Raw genomic sequence first — 19323 nt, 5'->3', positions numbered from 1 at the left:
ATGAGGACAGGTTCTTGAGTTGTGCCCAACCTACAAATACAACATCATTCCAACCATCGATATATGACAATACTCAACAGCAAGTTAGATTATTTTTTACCTTTTTGCAAAGTTTACAACTTGTTTTGCCATAACTCCTCTTAAGTTTGTACTGGCTACCACTCTGCCTCTCTGATTCATGTCGAACTCTTTTTTTTGTAGGTCTTCCTATTGGCCTCTTATAAGGTGGAGGGAGACATGGCAGTCCCTCTGTATCAGCCCAATACTCCTGACTAGGGACTGTGTTGATATGAAATTGGTAAGTTCTGTTATATGCCTCCATAGTCAGCCAATGGTGGGCATAATCTTCTGGCCTTTGATTTTTTCTTTGAATTGCAGCAACTTCATGACAGCACGGCAGGCCTGTCAGTTGCCACTTTCTACAGGTGCAAGTCCTTTCTTGAGTGTTGACCCGAAGTGTGCGACCATGCCTTCTCACCTCAAACACATTGTGATCATCATCTCCCACCCACTGAGCTTCCCAGTAATTTCCTTCCTTCTTTTCTTTCTCCAACCTGCTCGTCTGGATAGGAGCCAGCTTGCCCGTGTAGGCCATTAATGCATCTTTGTGGAATGCCATAGTTTTCATCAGGTAATATCTGATATCCTCCAGCATGGTAATTATGCTCTTGCCTCTTAAACCCACCATTGTTGCATTAAGTGATTCTGTATTATTATTTGTTATGTTATCTACCTTTGGCCAGGTAGAGAATCTTGACCTTGACCATGTTCCTTGCTCATATGCAGACAAGTATTCCCAGGCTGCTGTATTAATCCTTTTGATTGCAGCCATACCTTCAGCAAATTCCTGATCAGTCAACGCCCTTGCACATTGAAACAACAATTGTTTAAGTTCCAGATCTTTCCAACGCTTCTGGAAATTCCTCCACATATGCATAGTACAAAATCTGTGATTAACCCCTGACATAACTTCTTGCAGAGCAGGAATTAGGCCCTGTCATTAAGTAAGTTAGACACTATATACAATAGCTTGAGTAATTAGTTGAATAAAGTAATTGAATACACAGATTGAAAACTAACCTTCTGCTTATCTGACATGAAGTGCCAACCAAATTGCTGATGGTCTCCTATATCTGCCAACAAATATTCAAGGAATTCTTTCCAATTTTTTTTTGTCTCTGCATCAACTACTCCATATGCAACTGGGAATAGATGATTGTTGGCATCTTGAGCAACGGCAGTCAGCAGCTGTCCTCCAAAGTAACCCTTCAAAAATGCTCCATCAAGACATATGAAAGGCCTACAACCTTGCTTGAATCCCCTTTTGCAGGCATCGAGACAGATGTAAAGACTTCTAAACTTAGGCAAACTTTCTGGTTGTGGAGTTGTACCCATATGGCAACTGGATCCTGGGTTGGCCTTACGGAGCTCATTCAAATAAGTCCTCAACTTCAAATACTGTTCCCTCTCTGTGCCCTCAATGACATCCTTAGCCTTTTTCATTGCCCTAAACATCATCCTCTCTCCAACACATATATCGAACTCCACCTTAAACATATCTCTAGCCTCTTTCTGGGACAAATTGGGACAGATCCTAATCTTACCTATCAACTCTTCCGAAACCCATTTACAAGTGACTGACCTACTTCTATTACTCCTAGGGCATGTATGCTCATCAACAAGTGTTTTTATTTGGTAACTAGGTGGCTGGTTTCTCCTTTCACAGTAAACCTCCCATGGACACGTTTCATTGTAACAGATGACCCTGCACCTATGTGGTTCAACCTTCAGAAAAAAATGCCTCTCTTCTCATTTGAATACTATACTTCCGGACTGCATCCTTAAACTGCTGCATCGTCCCAAATTCCATACCTAACTCCAGTCTAAATTTGCCAAACTTTGTATCAGGATTGTACTGCGGGAATACTGGATTTTCATCCTCAGAATCAGAACCAGGCGGGGTCTGCAACTCCTCAGACTGGTACTGATATTCAGTTGGCCCACAATCAGGGTCATTTTGGTTAGGAACAACCACCCTTGGAGCCTGATTCTCCTCCCTGGGTGGTAGGATCTTCTGACCTGATGGAGGAGGTCTTGGATGATGCCTACGACCTTGTGATGCATTCATATGATTAGGTAAGTATATAACAAACAACTTTTGGCAATCAAATTGGAATTTCAGCAGTAAGCAATTTTCACCCTATGCTCTACAATTAATTAACAATACAATTATGAATATTTGCATGTTTTAAGCTACAAACATATACAACACATTTTCTAACCTGGCAGTTCGTCACCATTATCCTGTGCATCAGGTTGCGCTCTACCAGACGGTTGGGGCCTTCCATGTTTCTTCCTGCGCTTTCTTCCCCGGCCTTCAGCTTCCTGACGCTGAGATTGGCCCTCTTCTGGTTCAGCTTGTGTCTCATGGTTACTTCCTAAATTGGGTGCCTCATTTTCAACAGTTGCAGCCTCAGTTTCAATGGGTACGTTATCAGTACCTACGTCACCTTTCTCCGATTGATCATTCCCCCCATTACTCAACACTGATTCACCCTCCTGTTGCTGTTGTTCCTCGTACTGTGTGGGATCATCTTGATGAGTGGCCTGAATTTCTGAGATAGCTCCATCAACTACTATATCATCTGGTCCTCCATGTTCATCATTCTGTGGGAGATCCTGGTCATGATTTTGCTGGTCTTCTGAAGGAGGTCCCTCAACTACATCAACTAACTCTGGATCGGCGTCAACAGGATGCTCAAAATATAAGTGGACCCTGTTTTTATTCTTCAGTGCAGCATCACACAACTTAACCACATCGTCATCCCTTCTCAGAACTCGTAGCCCATTAGCTAAATCCATCCCCGGCTCCAACCAATACACTTCATTGTACCTAGTATACCCTAAATCCAGAAACAAACCCTCAACAAGGAACAGATTACATGTATCAACATGCACCCTGTCGATGACACTCACTAAACCTTCGTTATACCTCACCACACCATCAGCATCCTTCTCTAACCAACCCCGATGGTGATATACAAACGTGATATGACTTGCCATCTAACAAAAAACATCAAAGAAGTAACAATCAGATAAATCAACACATGAAGACAACCATCAGAAAAAAGTTTCACTTCATCACCAACAACATGCAAACCCCAACGAACTGATAACAAGAAGAACGAAAACAATGAATGCTTACCGAAACCTTCGTTGTTCAATGGAGATTTCTTCACCTAGTATCAATGCCAAACGTCAGATTGCAAGTGATGTTAACAACTTCGAGACGCGAATGCAGAGACACACGAGACGAAGAGATACATAGACCAACACTAAGAAACTCTTCAGTTTCCCGCGTCCAAAATGATCATAGTTAAATGGATTGTTTCACTCAAGATTAGTCTGGTCATTTACTATGAATTGCACAATTAGGGTTTCACGAATTAGGGGGAAACCTGAAACGGGACGGAAGGCCTAATGAGAATGCCACGTTGGATTCTCGTTTGCCACATCACCATGTTCCGTTTAACGGAGAAGGCCTCACTTCACGGTTGGGCATATTTGTAGCGTTTTTAGACTTTTCAGGAGTATAATTATCGTTAACAAATATTAAGATTATTAATGTCAGCGTTTTACAATTTTGGGGGCATAATTGGTAATTTACTCTGCTTGTAAACTTTCCTTCACAAACTAGTCGGCGCTCTTGTTTCCTTCCCTATATATGTGACAGTTTTACATTCCAATCTGACAGTTTTACATTCCAATCTCTTTGTATTGTATTAAGTGGCTGATGCTTCTTATGATTGCGTCCGGGTGATTGCTGCTTTGGAGTCAGTTTCTACTTTCTAGAATGATTTTTTGTGTAATGGATAATGGATAACAAATAATATTCTTATCTTTTGTAGTCATGGGCTTAAGCCCTACAAATCTGATATATTTTTGGTGCATAGCGGATGACTTTAGACCATCCTGTAGTTTGTATTGGGCTAAAGCCTAAAGTTCTCAAATCTGATTCATAGCAATTGGAAAACAGGCAGTGAATGTAAATGCAGCTTCAACAAGTGACTGAGTGAGGATATGAGGGAGTTATGGAAGGAGATATGGGAAATGAATGTTCCTCTAAAGGTGAATATGTTTATTTGGAAAGCCTCACATAATTTACTAGCAGTAAACTTGAATCTATTTAGGGAATACATCGCTTGTTAAAAACTTATACACAGTCCACAAAACCGTTACAATGAATTCTTACTAAGTAAGACACAGGAAGAAAGTCTACAAAAGTTGGCCTTCAATATATATATGTAGTAAAAGTAGAAGAAGAGGAACACTCAGCAAAGTTGCACTATCACTACCTATCTCCATGATGCTGCATCCAAATCAAAAGATCACAATTAAAACATGTTCACACATTATATGGATCTAATTTAATTTCAAAGAGGTAGTACTTACATGATATGCAACAAGGGATCTGCAGTAATTAGTGTTTGTGAGGACTGTACTTGTTGATCCACACTCACTGTCCTTGAGTGAAACTGAGGACCTATCAAGCTTGATTGCTGACCATGGATTAGTGGCACCTACATGTGAAGATGACCTCTGCATCCTCACAGGCCTTGGCACATTCCTTCCTTCCACAGAAGCTCTTCGCCGGCTCAGCTGCCTCTCAAATGAATCAGGCCTTTGCTTTGGTGCACTGTGTGATCTCACTTTGGCCCTTGATGATTCTGTGTTGGCCATGTAATTTGGAAACAAAGGGTAGTCATAGGACATCACCTCACCATAGCCTGGCCTAGGGAAGGAGAAGGGATGCTTCGAATCGTCAGCTCCAGACGCGGCCGAGTAGCATTGAGGGCTGCTCTGTGCTGTGCTGAAGCAGTCCTCAAAGTGTCCACTACATGCTCTTGGACTAAACTCTGTTAAGGCTGATGGAGCTGGTGATACCTTCAAGTTTTCTTCCTTTGAATAATATGCTGGAAATTTATGCACACTGCTGCTTCTGCTTCTAGAGTTTCCTTTTGATTCACAGACATCCATCTCCACAATCTTGATGTTCTCTTCCATGCCTCTCTCCATTTCCTATATCCACAAATCAAGAACCAATTTTATTGGTGATGAAAACAAACAACTCTTCTCTTCAATGCTGCAAATCTAAGTTGAAAATTTCAACCATTATGTCATGGAACTTACATTATACACTTGAGCATATAAATCTTCCTCTGTAGTGTTTCTGAAACTTGATTGCTTCTGATAAGACTTCCCTTCTGATGATGCAATTCGGATCCTCTGAACACGAGCTCTAGCCTGTGCTGTCACCAAAGCCTGCATGCATCTCAGTGTTGCCTTGGCCTGTTTTCTCACCAAGTGACCCCTTACCAGAGCCTGCAACTTCACTAGTCCTCTGAGAGCACACAATGCTTTTCTTGCCTGTCACATAAATAAACATCACAAAGATATTCATATGAAAATGAAAGAGAAAACAAACAAGCTTCCTTGGAAGCTACATACCAAGTAGGACCTAAAGACAGATTGAATTTTGATGGCTGCAGCCTCTTCAGCTGTTCCATTGGAACCAGAAGCCAAGCGGATCACAGCAGCCGCAGCCTGAGCTGCAGCCACTGCCGCGTCAGCTGCTGCCTCCGTGGCAGCAGCCACAGCCATGGCATGCTTCTTCTGCTCATCATCCAGAGGAATATCTGTGGTGGCAGCAGCTTGTGGTGTCTGTGAAGCAGTGACATTTGATTCTGCAAAGTTCAATTCCTTGGAAGGTGTTGTTGGTGTGGATGTGGATGTGGCAGATGATCTTCTAAAGCTCCATCTCCTTTTCTCCTTTGGGGTTGTGGAATTTGGAGTGGTTGGATTTTCTGTTCCATTTGAAGAATTCAGGCTTGTTGCATTACCACCACATTTGTCCTTCACCTTCTCCTTTTCCCTTTCTTTCTTCCCTGTCAAGAAGTTTCTAAGCCATTTCCCTGCCTTCCCCATCTCTATCAAAAACTTAGAAAGCTGAAGTTGATTGTTGCAACAACTTAGTGGAAGAAGACAGTAACAAAATCATTTGTAGATAGATCTCTTCATGTCTAATAATAAGTTGCTTTCAATACTATAGTCATATATGGCCCCTCCCTTTTTTCTTATAATTCAACCTTGGCTATCTTCACATTCATTGAAAGTGGAAAATTATTACATTGAGAATGACACATATTATCACTAATAAGAGACTTTTAAATATAATATAAAAAACTACCTAGTAATTGTGATTCAGTAATACTAAATATTCTTTGAAATATATGGTCCCCTCACTGAGAATAGCATAAGGTTCTTTGACAGCCTAAACTAACTGTTTCATCTCATCATTTTTTTCGGTACAAGCTACCCTTTTTTATTCTTGTGTTTGGATCAGTGCCATGTAACTTAAAATGCTTGCTTGTGTGTGTAAAATCTAAGAAGAAACTAATAGGAAACTCTTCTTCTGGAGCACTAATGGGATTAGATTCTTTACCCTCTAAACTGAAAAAGAATCGAGTCCCCACAGGTAAGGCCACTAAACAAAGGGTGTTATGGTGATTTCAGTTGTCGGTTAATAAGGAATAATAGGTTGGAGATTGGATCAGAAAGCATGTGAAAATAGGGGAAGAACATGCAGCATCCGTGTAAAATACTCATATTATGGCTTGGCTTGAAGTGAGGGTCCATGTAGGGACCTTAGAACTATTGAAAATTAGAAGACCTTAGTGGGGACACTAAATAAGTGATTGAGTGAGGGTCCTTAGGATCTGCATGTGCCCATCCTATCCATGCACCCTAACACTCTAATGTGCCAAGTATTAATACTAGTGATGGGGATTAAAATATTTGGTTACTTACCCTTTTTTTTCCTATAATTCTATGACCAAAGGGCTAGGTAGATTCAAGTACTTTTGTGCTACATGTTCAAAATTTACAATAATTGCTCAATAAGTTGCATGCAAATAATGTACACCAACCTAAGGTCAATTATCAGAAGGGACCAAGTGGTAGCTTATAAAGGGATATCAAATTAATAAGGTTAGGCCCCTTGCTATATCCATCATAGACTAGTGATTTTTATTGTTTATTTTCAAAGATGAATTTTGTTAAGCAAAAACATCTAGTTGGCATTCACATGGCATGTTTATATGCTTCCCATTTGACTAGGTGTTTTGCAGGAGGAAACAACGCATTGGGATTTGGCCTATTTCCTCCACTAATTCTATCCTTGTTCTCTTAACCAACTTATATTAGTTGATATATTATGCTTAACCAAATTGGCAAATTCCCCTGTGGTCCTTTCTAGCTACCCCAACTCCTAATAAGTTATAATCAAGGTATTCCTTTGAAACAGAAATGATGTTTTTATTACTCTTTAAAAGACATCTATTAAGCACTGAGAGTAAGTTCAACCTCTCTCTCAACTAACATTTAAATAATACTTTATAAGATGCTTGTAAATTCGAAAATAATGACTATGGCTAAATCAAGGTTAATAGATTAGACTATAGAGCAGCATCAGTAACAGCTACAAATATGAACCATCCTGGAGCCCTTAATGTAATTGAATATCATATATCAATAATTTATAAGATGATGGACGAAACATAAAACAAAACCACAATAATTTGATTCCTGATAAGTCTTTTATTGAAGGTTGTCTTCTTATGGTTTAAATAGTAACCAATAATGATTCACCGAATCCAATACAAAATCATTAAGTGAGACACTTGATCATAGGATAGAAGTCATGCATTTTCTTGGAAACTTCTTGTATTATCTAGTGTTATTGAAAACCAATTTAAAATTAAGTTTTCAGAATTTAATTAATCTGATCTCTGATGCAGAGAATCTCCATATGTTAGAGTGTAACATCACCTTGCTACTTATACAATTTTCATAAGAGTTTCAATATTTATAGTATTAGAAACTATATTGAAATTGTTAGTAAACTACTAATAGATGACAAATGTTTAATCATGGGCATGAGAAAATGGTATTAGAGTCCCACGTGGAACTCGATTTCACATGTGAAAATATATAGTCTAAATCGATTCAATGACATTCTATTCTTCAGCACGTAATGCTACAAAAGGCAAAGAAGAAGTCAAGTTTATTAAGAATATAAGTGCTGTTCACATGGTTTCGTTTCATTAAAAATAAAAAAATAATGCATGTGAGATAGTGTTTTAAACTCTTAATTAAAACAGATTCTTATAAACTTTATGTCCAATGTAGTAGCAGTGGGAGCACATGCAATGCTTCATTTGTTCTTTCTTCTGATTGCTTTTCTCTCATCAAAGAGAGAACTCACCAGTAATGTGCATGGATGCAACGCCACATGACTCTCTCTGCTCCCTACCTATAGGCTACGGTGTTCCGTCACAATTCACAAGCAATGAAACTTTGTATCCTGTGAATGTGTACGTGCTTGCATGCATAGAAGCAGTATTATCAAGACTTTCTATACTTACCTAACTCAATTCTAAAAATTAAGGAAAACACAAGGATAAGAAGATAGAAATTTAAAGACAGAGACCGAGATTAAATTAAGTTTTTATATTATATTTGGTGTAAAATATACATGATTGAAATATGTCTCAAAATTATGTTTGGTTTAATATAAATATAAAGTTTTAGGGATAGATTTGGAATTTTAAAAATTAAATGAAAATATTTTTAAAAAGAAATATTATTAAAGTTTCAGTTTTCGTCCTTTTCTGTGTCTATGTTTTTGAGGTACTCAAGAGACAAAAATTTTGTATCTCAAAATTAAAATTTTAGTTCCAATCCCGATTACCAAACACAATATTCAGTTCCAATCAATCTTCTGTTCTCAGTCTCAAAAAACAAATACAACCAAGAGACGTAAAACTTATAATACAGTCTCTTCGTGTCCAAAAATAACAATCTGAAGTATAAACATTTGGAGGTGAAATTAGTGGTCCAACAATATTGGATCAAATAAACTGTAATACTATATTAAAATTAAAATTGAGCAAATCTAACTTAACTTCAAAAGCTAACTCTAAAAATGAACATTATTTTCACTCTTAATAATTTATCTAGAAGTCATATTATTGAAAAATATAGGACTTATAATAATCTTCCTATCTTAAAAAAAGAAAGCAAGTAAATCTAACACTGGTATATTTTGCGGTGCATGAATGGTGTTAAATCTATGTAGTTGCATGGTCAAAGTGGCTTAATTAGCTAAAAAGGAACACTAATCCATATGCAGATAAGCCCCATTCAAAGTCCACCAACGTATCGATGACCAGAGGCTACCGAACTCTGATGGCCCAGTGAAAAACACACTTCATTTTTCAAAGATTCAGAGCAACTACATTGGCGGCCTACATATGACTCTGTCTGATTTTCATACAACTTTTAAGAAACACACAACTAGTAACTCTCAGATAAGAAAACTAATGGCTTCAATCAACCAATATTTCAAGCTATTTCTCTACAATGAATTGCAGCTTTCATAGAGGTTTCATATTGCTTTTTCTGGAATTAGAATGGACATATCTTGGACAAGCAAAGAACTATCTTAAACCTTTTAAATAAAATTGTTTTCACTTGCATTTTGAATGTAAAGAAATTTGAGATTTTGTAGTAGAACTTACACTAAACAAAGAAAGCTTATAATTAATAATTCTTGTTCTGAGATGTACTTTTGAAGAAGATTATATTACATAATACAATAATTATGTTTGTGTTCATAGCTTGGTATATATAAATCTAAATAACCCAACTTATCAAAAGATAATCCCACCATAACCTTTGTCCAAAAATGTATATGATCAAGACATATATACAAGGGGTAGCAAAAATATCTAAAAACTTATCATCATAAGCAAAATCGTACATGGACACACTTCACTGTGGTCCTTGTGTGAGTCTCTGCACCTCATTGTGGTCACCAAGAGTTTCAATGAGAAGGGGTGGAGCATACTGGGCTAGCCCTTGGTGCTCTTCAGAATCTTGGCAGAATGAGAGAACAATTGTTTCAATTGACATCTCCACAACTGCGAAAAAAAGAGTTGCAACAATGTACCCAAGAGCCCAGCATACCTGCATTAAACAAAATGAAAAGCAAAGTGTGTGAAAATCACATTAAATGATATAAGACTTCTCTGTTAGCAACTACTTTCCAGCTCTTGGTCCTTCTAGGTAGCAACTTATCCTGAATTACCATCTTTTAAGCTTTTGCTAAATGATTTTCCATCTACTCAACTATATTTTAGAAAACATACCACAACAGGCAAGAGTGGAGATGATATCTTGTTATGAGCAGAGCTGTACTTGTGTGTATCCAACATGAGGAATGCAAATAGAGCACTTGCAAGGCTGACACATAGTTTTCCAAGGAACAAGATAACATCTCCAATCACGTTAAGACGCCCGATCTTTAGGATGTTATTCATGATCAACTCTGTTGCAATAGATGAAGCACTAAAGAAGCTTTTTCCTGTAATAGCAATCTGCAGAATGCAAGAAAATACTTTAAGTTGAAATTATATTCTAAGCATAAAATTAAGAAACAATCTAGTGAAGCAAGCTTCATTGGAAACATTTTAATGATACAATTAATATGCAAAATTTGTTGTATTAAGGTTGATGATACCACAAATAAAGTGACAAAATTTACCATGATGTAAGCATTTCGGTTTACTGATTTGATGGTCCACTCAATACACCTGAGAAAACATCTAGAAGATTGGTATGCAGCCTTCCCTATCCAGTTGTCAGGCCAATGATCAGAGACTTTTATTTTGCGACGAATGGATTCAAGCAGAAATCGGATTGATTCTACAAATGACACAATCAGAGAGCCAAGGGCGACAGACCCAAGACTGTAACGCATAAGCCTCTTCATGGAGGAAAAGACTGTAAGAAATGGAATTTCTTGCTGCATTGAAAAATATTAATTATATGAATAACATGTAAATAGGAATTTTGTAAATATCAAAACCAAAGTGCTAAAACTAATCCATTCAAATTAACCAAACAAGCTATAGTTGTTTGCAAATTTGAACTGCACTCTAATACTAATATCATGTACCTGCAAGTTCGTCTCGACCCAAGTACAATTACAATCTAGATAAACCAATCCTTAACCATGCTACACCGACTACTACTACGAATCAGTAACCATTTCTGAGCAAATTGCAAATTATGGTCTTGTTAGGCTTGGACTATACATGTTCAGTATAATAACATTTTTAGTTATTTTGCTTGCAAGAAACCATTATCTTATCCATCGAATATTCAATTAGGATAAGGCATTGTGACTTACAGATGTTTCACCTCGGGCCCAGTAATAAGAGGCAATAGATCCAGCAATTACTGTAGAGGAACATGCTGTGAAAAATTGTGTAACCCAATAACACCCAAATAGGTGAAAAAGGATTGCAACTCCAATATGTGGTGTATAATGAATGCTATATCCACAACAGCGATCACAGTTCACCCGTTTAGCCACAAGATCATATGTGCAGCAGTTAGCGTTGCAGTTATTCTGAACAATCTGGCCAGAGCTGAACAAATGTAGAGCAGCTGAAATCCAAAACATGTAAAACACTGCCAGGATAGCATATGGTACAATTGGGAAAATAATGAGAGCTTGAACTTCTCCAATGACTTTTGCAGCAACCTGTGAGCAAGATTTGCCAAAAATCAATTAAACTGATTGACTAGGATAGTGGAAATACTGCTGCACTGTCATCTCTGACTCTAGTGTTAAACAGACAGACATATTGCTATCAGATATCAACTTAGCAAACAAAACTAGACAAATTATAGTAACTGCATATCGTAAAGCAATTCTTGCCTTCAGGACAGATGTTGCCATAAGGATGCGTCGGACAATAGCAATTGATGTAAGAATTGCAACAGCCATGATAAAGGTCATAAGTATAGCGATAGCACGTAGATGAGTTAGTTCCTAAAAAGCAAAATATTGCCATCAGACATATGTAAAGTCAATAATCAAAATCAACATCACAGATCAAAACATGTGTGTATATATATAAAAGAAAAAAGACATGGAGAAGGGCGGGGTTTCAAATATGATGGTACTTACCCTCCCAAATACGTTAGTATAAGTGTCATGCTCACCAATGATAGGAGAAATAGCATCATTTCCAATCCATCCAGCTAAAAGTGAGGAAGAAAACCAACTCAGTATTTTTTAATGATTTTTTCCAACAGATAGATACGGATAATTACTCCATGGCTATATATTCAAAACAGCAATATAAGCAAAATTGGTTTCAAATATAAGAAACATATATTAAAAATGTATATTTCTCTGAAAAAACAGATATTTTGTTCAAGAAATACTGAAATAGCCAAACAGAGATCCAACCTTTAAGGTAATAGAACATTGTGACTGATATTATTAGAACATTAAAGAGAACCACTGTAATCCATGGCATTGCAGCAACAAAATGCCGAATCAACATCAGCCAAATCACAGACAGAAAAAGAGGCAAAATTCCTCCACAAACAATCAGCACAGGCCATGCCTTCCCCATATCAGCCATGTATCTCTGCACACACAAAGAATTACAAGTTGACATTCTACAGCACATAACATGATAATAGTCATAATACACATGCATATCTACAAGCATCCACAAATTCAACTCCTAACAATATAACTCTTACATGTCAGCCGATAAATCACACTAATGCATCTATTGCGCATGGTGGTAACATCGGACACACTCTACAATACACACAAAATTGCTAGAAGTCTGATGTAAGTGGTATACAACTATACTTTCCCTGTAAAAATTGCAATCAAAATACTAATAAGAATAGTAGGAAGATGAAAATTCCTAACCTTCAAGACAGCTGACCGAGAATTAATGGATTTGTGAATTGATTTATCAATAACAATGTTTTCATTTATGCTGACTCCACCCATCTGCTGCCAATGCTTCAAAGAAGTATTTGACGGTCGAGCAATAAACTGGCAACTCCAGTAAACTAGGCACAAAATATGTTTTGAGAACCATTAGTTTTGAAAATTCTAAATCTATACATCCTCCCTCACTTCCCCACTCCCAACAATTTTTTTTCTAAAGAAAGCCAGAACTTTAAAAACAAAGCAATAATAAGGGAAGGGGGGGGGGGGGGGGGGAGGAGAGAGAGTAAATTCCTCTTACAAGAACCATACCCTGCAGCTAAGTCAAGAATTTGAAGTAACACTTCCATACAACCACTTTGGTAAGTATAAAACAAGAACGGTCTTAAACAAAAGTTTGCTCACCATTTACACTAGGAAATATGACAGGATAGCATGGACCTTGAAGTTGAAGAGAGGAGTTTCTCATTTCAGGTGTAAGAAACTCAAAGTAATCATAGTTCCTATTAATCCAGTCTTTCATGGAAAGACGAATATCTCCATCAGGATAATCACACACCCAATTTAGAGAATCATCAGAAGGTATAGGGCACTCAGACAAGCATATAGTGCGTGCATCAACCAGCTTAAATTGGCTATCCTTCAATCCACTCTGATAAACCTGATTAGGATTTTGCCAATATCTAACCTCCAACTTACTAAGGTTAGGATCTGAATGCTTGTCCCCACACACATTGCCTTTGTAATCCACTCCATAAGTAAGCCTAGCAAACCACAGTGGCAAGTGATCATAAGTTGCACATTGATACCAACAAAAAAAGAGAATAAAATTATGGACTTCAAGCAGCTACACATTCAAGTCCCACTTCTTACTTATAAGTTCCCAAGTAAGCATACAATTACAAAATCAAATTGCATAATTAACACACACATTGTCTTGTATTTGAAGCATGCTGAGCTAAAAATGATTTTAAATAATAAAAAATAGTAAAGTGAACCATGGATTGCTATAAGATAATCCCAGTGAGAAACAGTCAAAGTTCACATTCAAAATCTCAACTTGTCAATAGCATAAAATCCACTCTACAGCTTAACACAAAGCTAAATTAGATAAAGCTGGAAACTTTGACATTATTCTTACCTGAGGGGGTTCCCTTGGTTGAAACCAAAGCTGGAGTTAACAATCATTGCTATCCAAAATGCAATGAAGATGACAAGAACAGTTATGTCTCTGCATTTCCTATTGTGGCTAATGATTGCTCCCATTTGAGTGACTCCATCACTTGATGGGTATCTTCCTATTACTGCACCCAAAGGACCCCTCATTTTTTTTCTTCTTCTCAAGCTTTGTTTCTATATCAAGCTACAAACTTTGCTTCGATTTAGCATATAATGGACTCAAGGAGAGAGGTGAGTGTTGCAGAGGATGAAGAAGGAGCGGAGCGGAGCGGAGCAGAGCAGAACAGAGCAGAGTATGAAACCAGTGTGAAGAAGCAAGTGGGTTTTAGATTTGCTTTATTAATAAAATAAAAGTTTCTTTTATCTAGTGTCCTAACAATATTTATTAAAGATATAAATTTAAGTGATTTTTATAGAGAAAATAAATATTTATATATTTACTATCATTAAAATATTAAAATATTATCTATCTAATAATTTTTTTATATTTATACAAGTAACTATTGATAAAACCATAAAATATTAAATAAAGCCTTCTTTGATATTAAGACATAGATCTTCACATCCTAGTTGGGATGTTATTTATTTAGAGAAAGTATAATGGATTTTAATTTGAGTCGCAAAGGCGGCCATTGATTAGAATACGTTAAAAATTACGAATTTTCATGATCACTTGCAAGACAAACATAATTATTTATTAGGAATGTTAATGGTTAATATTTTTAGTAAAAAAAAAATATAAGTATTAGTTATTTAATATATTTTTACTTATTAATTTATTTTTGTAAGAATCCATGTTTTGCGGCTTGTCAAAGAATGTGTCACTTTGGCTTAAGCTACTTTTGCTTTTGCCTGCCTTTTTCTTTTACTCTTCCACTTTGTTTGAATATTGCAAAGAAAATAGAAGAAAAAAAATAAGAGAAAAGAAAATAAGGAAAAAAAAAATAAAAAAAAATTGAGTTATTTATATATTGTTTGGATGAATAGAAAATAAATAAAAAAATAAAATAATTTTTTTTTTGTTTAAATAGAAAGAAAATTAAAAATAAAAAAATCATAATAGTATAAAATTACATTAATACCCTTATGATAAAATAAAGTATAAATATTTTTATTTATTCATGTTTTATTATATTTTATAAATATTATAAAATATTATAATTTTATATATTTAATTTAAATTATTTATATAATATATATAATGTTTAAATATAAATTTTTATTATAATAATATATTAAAACTAAATTTATATTAATATTTGTCAATAATAATATCATTATACACTAGATAGGCGTGGATTCATCTCCGAGCTGGAGAGCTCCCCGCATCCCACGCCGGTTCCAGTCCCAGGTGGAGGCTCTCCTCCACGGTGGCACCTCCTCCACCTGGCTTCTCGCGTTCAGGGATGCATGTGCTCCTCTAACAGTTGTCGTCAGCCATCCCTTTCACCTTCTCTCTCACGCAACCTGGCATCTTTTTCACTGAATCACTGAGACAACCTTCCTTCTTGATGGATCTGTTTGAATAGGTAATGATTTCTTGGAACCCTAGGAGCTTTGCAATCTTCTCCAAATTCTGTTTCGTCTGGCGTATGAAACTCTGTGTACGAGCTGTGTTTTCCTGGGAGTTTGTTCGTCGCCGTTCATCCGGGTTAGTGATTTCCCAATTTTTCGCTCAGATTCAAGATCTCAGATCAATCAATCAGGTGCATCCAAACCTATTTTGCTCTTCATCCTTTATATTTTCCTTCATTGTGTCGATCCTTGTGATGAATTTTGTCATCTGTTCCACGATTGAGCCAGGTTTTATTGTCTATGGTTTGTGAAATCCCTAATTGTGTAAATTCTGGTCATTTTTTGTATCTGTTCTATGGTTAATCGACATTTTATTCTCTAGGGTTTGTGAAATTCCTAATCTTGCAAATTATGATCGTTTTGGGTATCTGTTCGATGTTTAACGCACATGTTATTGTCTAGGGTTTCTAAAATTTCTAATTTGTAAATTGTGTATGTGACTTGGTTTTTTTGTGGGTTCATGTTCTTGGTTACATTTTTTTGGGAGTTGCTGTTATCCTTCAGTTTGAACTCATTATCAGATCTCCTTTTGTTACCTGTTGAATTGTTTGTTGCATGTGTTTTGTGTTTTTCATGAATATATTTTTAATTTTTTAGTTTGTGTACATTCAACAAATTCCTTGAGTTTTTAAACTGTTTTCTGTATTCAAAAACATGTTCTGTTCTCTATGTTTGATGTAATCTTCGCATGAAAATATGGTCTGAATACATAATAAGGTTGTTCTGTATATTCTTCATTGGGAATTCAAAATTTGGGAATCATTATCAAGGTATGAGGTTTGAATCTCATCCCTTTCATGAATGTTGATGTCATTGAGAGATTTTTACTCATGTTTGTCTATACTTTTTTTCCCACTCATCTGCTGTTTTGAATGTATCCTTACCTAACATATTTACCAACTCTCATTGTGATGAGTAGAATCATTGTTTCGGGTAGTTGATTACTGCCTTCCCTATGGTCTTATGACCTGTAGGTGCACTGTACTAGGTATGGTCTCATATCTCAATTTTTGGTCCCTATTTCTTGATTTCTTGAAAGTTTCACTTGTTTTTCCTGTTTTTGTGTTGGTTCAAGTTTTGCTCCTATGATTAGTTCTCTCTATGCCATTGAATGGAAATGAGAATGTGGGATTGCCTATCAAGGTATGGGCTTTTTATCTAACCTATTTGGTGAGTATTGATGTGATTGATATGAATTGATTCATAGCATATTCCTCATTGAATGAAAGATTTTTTTTTCAACTCAATTGCATTCTCAGTTTTTTTATTATTTATGTAAAAATTATTTTGTATTTCACCTCTTGAAAAGACATGGGAGTCTTTTCTTGAATTTGAGATGTTATTCACAAAGGAAGTGGCTTTGTTAGAATAAGATGGCATCACTCCACTATTTGTATTACTAGGTCTGCCCCAAAGTTTAACTAAATTTCACAATTTTTTCCATTCTTATTTTCTATTGATGATTAGAGAAAAAAATTATGGCATCATTCCACTATTTGTGTTTCTGGTTGCATGTGGGTTGTGTGGATGGTTATGAAGGAATTGATTTTGTACCTAATCTATTTTATCAGTGGTGATGTGATTCACAAAAATTGATGTATAGCCTATTGTTTGTTTATTTATTTTTTAAGTTCAACTGAATTAGATTACATTTTTCTGTTGATTGTGTCAAATTTGTTTTATATTTCAGCTGTTGGATGGACATACACCTCCTTGGCCCCAAGTTAAGAGGTTCATTGAAAAAAGAATGGCCTTGTGCCAATAAAATGGCTTCATGGTGTTCTTTATCTAACTAGCACATGTCTTTAGCCAAAGAAAAAACTATCCAGCAGCTGGTCTTCCCATGAAAATGTGTTCTCCACACATAATAAGGTTGTGCTATATATTCTTTATTGAAAATTAAAAATTTGGAATCATTATCAAGGTATGAGGTTTCAGTCTCATCCTTTTTATGAATGTTGATGTGATTGACAGCTTTTTATTTATGTTTGTGTATACTTTTGTTCTCATTTATCTGCTGTCTCGAATTTATTCCTACCTAACACATTTACCAATTCTCATTGCCATCACTAGAATCATTGTTTGGGGTAGTTGGTGACTGTCTTCCCTGTGGTCTAATGACATGTAGCTGCACTGTAGTAGGTGTGGTGTAAAATCTCAATTTTTGGTCCCTATTTTTTTATTTCTCCAAAGGTTCACTTCTTCTTCCTATTTTATGTTGGTTCAGGTTTTGCTGCTATCATTAGTTGTCTATGTGTCATTGAATGGAGATGAGAATGTGGGAATGCCTATCAAGGTATAGGCTTTCTATCTAACCTATTTGGTGAGTGGTGATGTGATTGATATGAATTGATTCATAGCTTCTTCCTCATTAAATGAAAGATTTGGTTATTCAATTTTTTTGTTGGGTTCATCTTCTTCGTTACAATTTTTGGGAGTCGCTGTTAACTTTCAGTTTGAACTCATTATCAGATCTCCATTTGTTACCTGCTGAATTGTTTGTTGCATGTGTTTTATTTTTTTTCATGAATATATTTTTAATTTTTTACTTTGTATACATTCAACAAATCCCTTGAGTTTTTAAATTATTTTCTGTGTTCAGAAACATGTCCCCTTATCTATGTTTGATGTAATATTCGCATGAAAATGTGGTCTGGATACATAATAAGGTTGTGCTCTATATTCTTCATTGAAAATTCGAAATTTGGAGATCATTATCAACGTATGAGGTTTCAATCTTATCCCTTCCATGAATGTTGATGTCATTGAGAGATTTTTACTCATGTTTGTCTATAATTTTTTCCCTACTCATCTTCTATTTTAAATGTATCCTTACCTAACCAATTTATACCAACTCTCATTGTCATGAGTAGAATCATTGTTTGGGGTAGTTGATTACTGCCTTCCCTATGGTCTTATGACGTGTAGGTACACTGTAGTAGGTATTGTCTCATATCTCAATTTCTGGTCCCTATTTCTTGATTTCTTGAAAGTTTCTCTTGTTTTTCCTGTTTTTGTGTTGCTTCAGATTTTGCTCCTATGAGTAGTTGTCTCTATGCTATTGAATGGTGATGAGAATGTGAGAATGCCTATCAAGGTATGGGCTTTCTATCTAACCTATTTGGTAAGTAGTGATGTGATTGATATGAATTAATTCATAACATTTTCCTTATTGAATGAAAGATTTAGTTATTCAACTCAATTTTATTCTCAAATTTTTAATTATTTATGTAAAAATTATTTTGTATTTCAACTCTTGAAAAGACATGGGGTCTTTGTCCTTAATTTGAGATATCATTCACAAAGAAAGTGGCTTTATTAGAATAAGATGGTATCACTCCACTATTTGTGTTACTAGGGGCCCCAAAGTTTAACTAATTTTCACAATTTTTTTCCATTCTTATTTTCTATTGATAATTAGAGAAAAAAAAATGATGGCATCACTCCACTATTTGTGTTTCTGGTTGCATGTGAGTTGTGTGGATGATTATGAAGGAATGGGCAGTGGCAGAACTTGAAATAAAATTTTGGGGAGGCCACATAGAAGATAATTGTTAAAATGCTTTTGATATGGACTCCATTTAAGATAAGCTCGTCTAATCTCATTTCTCTGGTTTTGGTGATATTGCCAAATTTAAAGCCGTTTTTCAGGGTCTCGTTCCAAAAAATTAAGGTCAAACTTA

General features: G+C 35.9%; 2 protein-coding genes across 2 annotated transcripts; both read right to left on the bottom strand.

The window, feature by feature from the left end:
• Positions 1-3910: 3910 nt before the first annotated feature.
• On the bottom strand, positions 3911-6079 carry LOC130951021 (protein IQ-DOMAIN 19-like). Its single transcript, XM_057879635.1, has 4 exons — positions 5509-6079; positions 5191-5427; positions 4453-5079; positions 3911-4369 (listed from the first exon to the last, which is right to left on the bottom strand). The coding sequence occupies exons 1-4, from the start codon at positions 5983-5985 to the stop codon at positions 4352-4354; spliced, it is 1359 nt and encodes a 452-aa protein (XP_057735618.1). The 5' UTR covers positions 5986-6079; the 3' UTR covers positions 3911-4351.
• A 3617-nt stretch (positions 6080-9696) lies between these two features.
• On the bottom strand, positions 9697-14363 carry LOC130950812 (choline transporter protein 1-like). Its single transcript, XM_057879401.1, has 10 exons — positions 14028-14363; positions 13292-13650; positions 12863-13008; positions 12383-12566; positions 12098-12171; positions 11846-11959; positions 11312-11668; positions 10664-10924; positions 10269-10496; positions 9697-10086 (listed from the first exon to the last, which is right to left on the bottom strand). The coding sequence occupies exons 1-10, from the start codon at positions 14210-14212 to the stop codon at positions 9892-9894; spliced, it is 2103 nt and encodes a 700-aa protein (XP_057735384.1). The 5' UTR covers positions 14213-14363; the 3' UTR covers positions 9697-9891.
• Between the last annotated feature and the right edge of the window lie 4960 nt (positions 14364-19323).

The sequence above is a fragment of the Arachis stenosperma genome, chromosome 9 (genome assembly GCF_014773155.1).
Source record: "Arachis stenosperma cultivar V10309 chromosome 9, arast.V10309.gnm1.PFL2, whole genome shotgun sequence".
In the NCBI taxonomy this organism is placed as follows: domain Eukaryota; kingdom Viridiplantae; phylum Streptophyta; class Magnoliopsida; order Fabales; family Fabaceae; genus Arachis; species Arachis stenosperma.
Note: the sequence above shows the minus strand (reverse complement) of the source record. Positions and strands in the feature narration are given on the sequence as shown.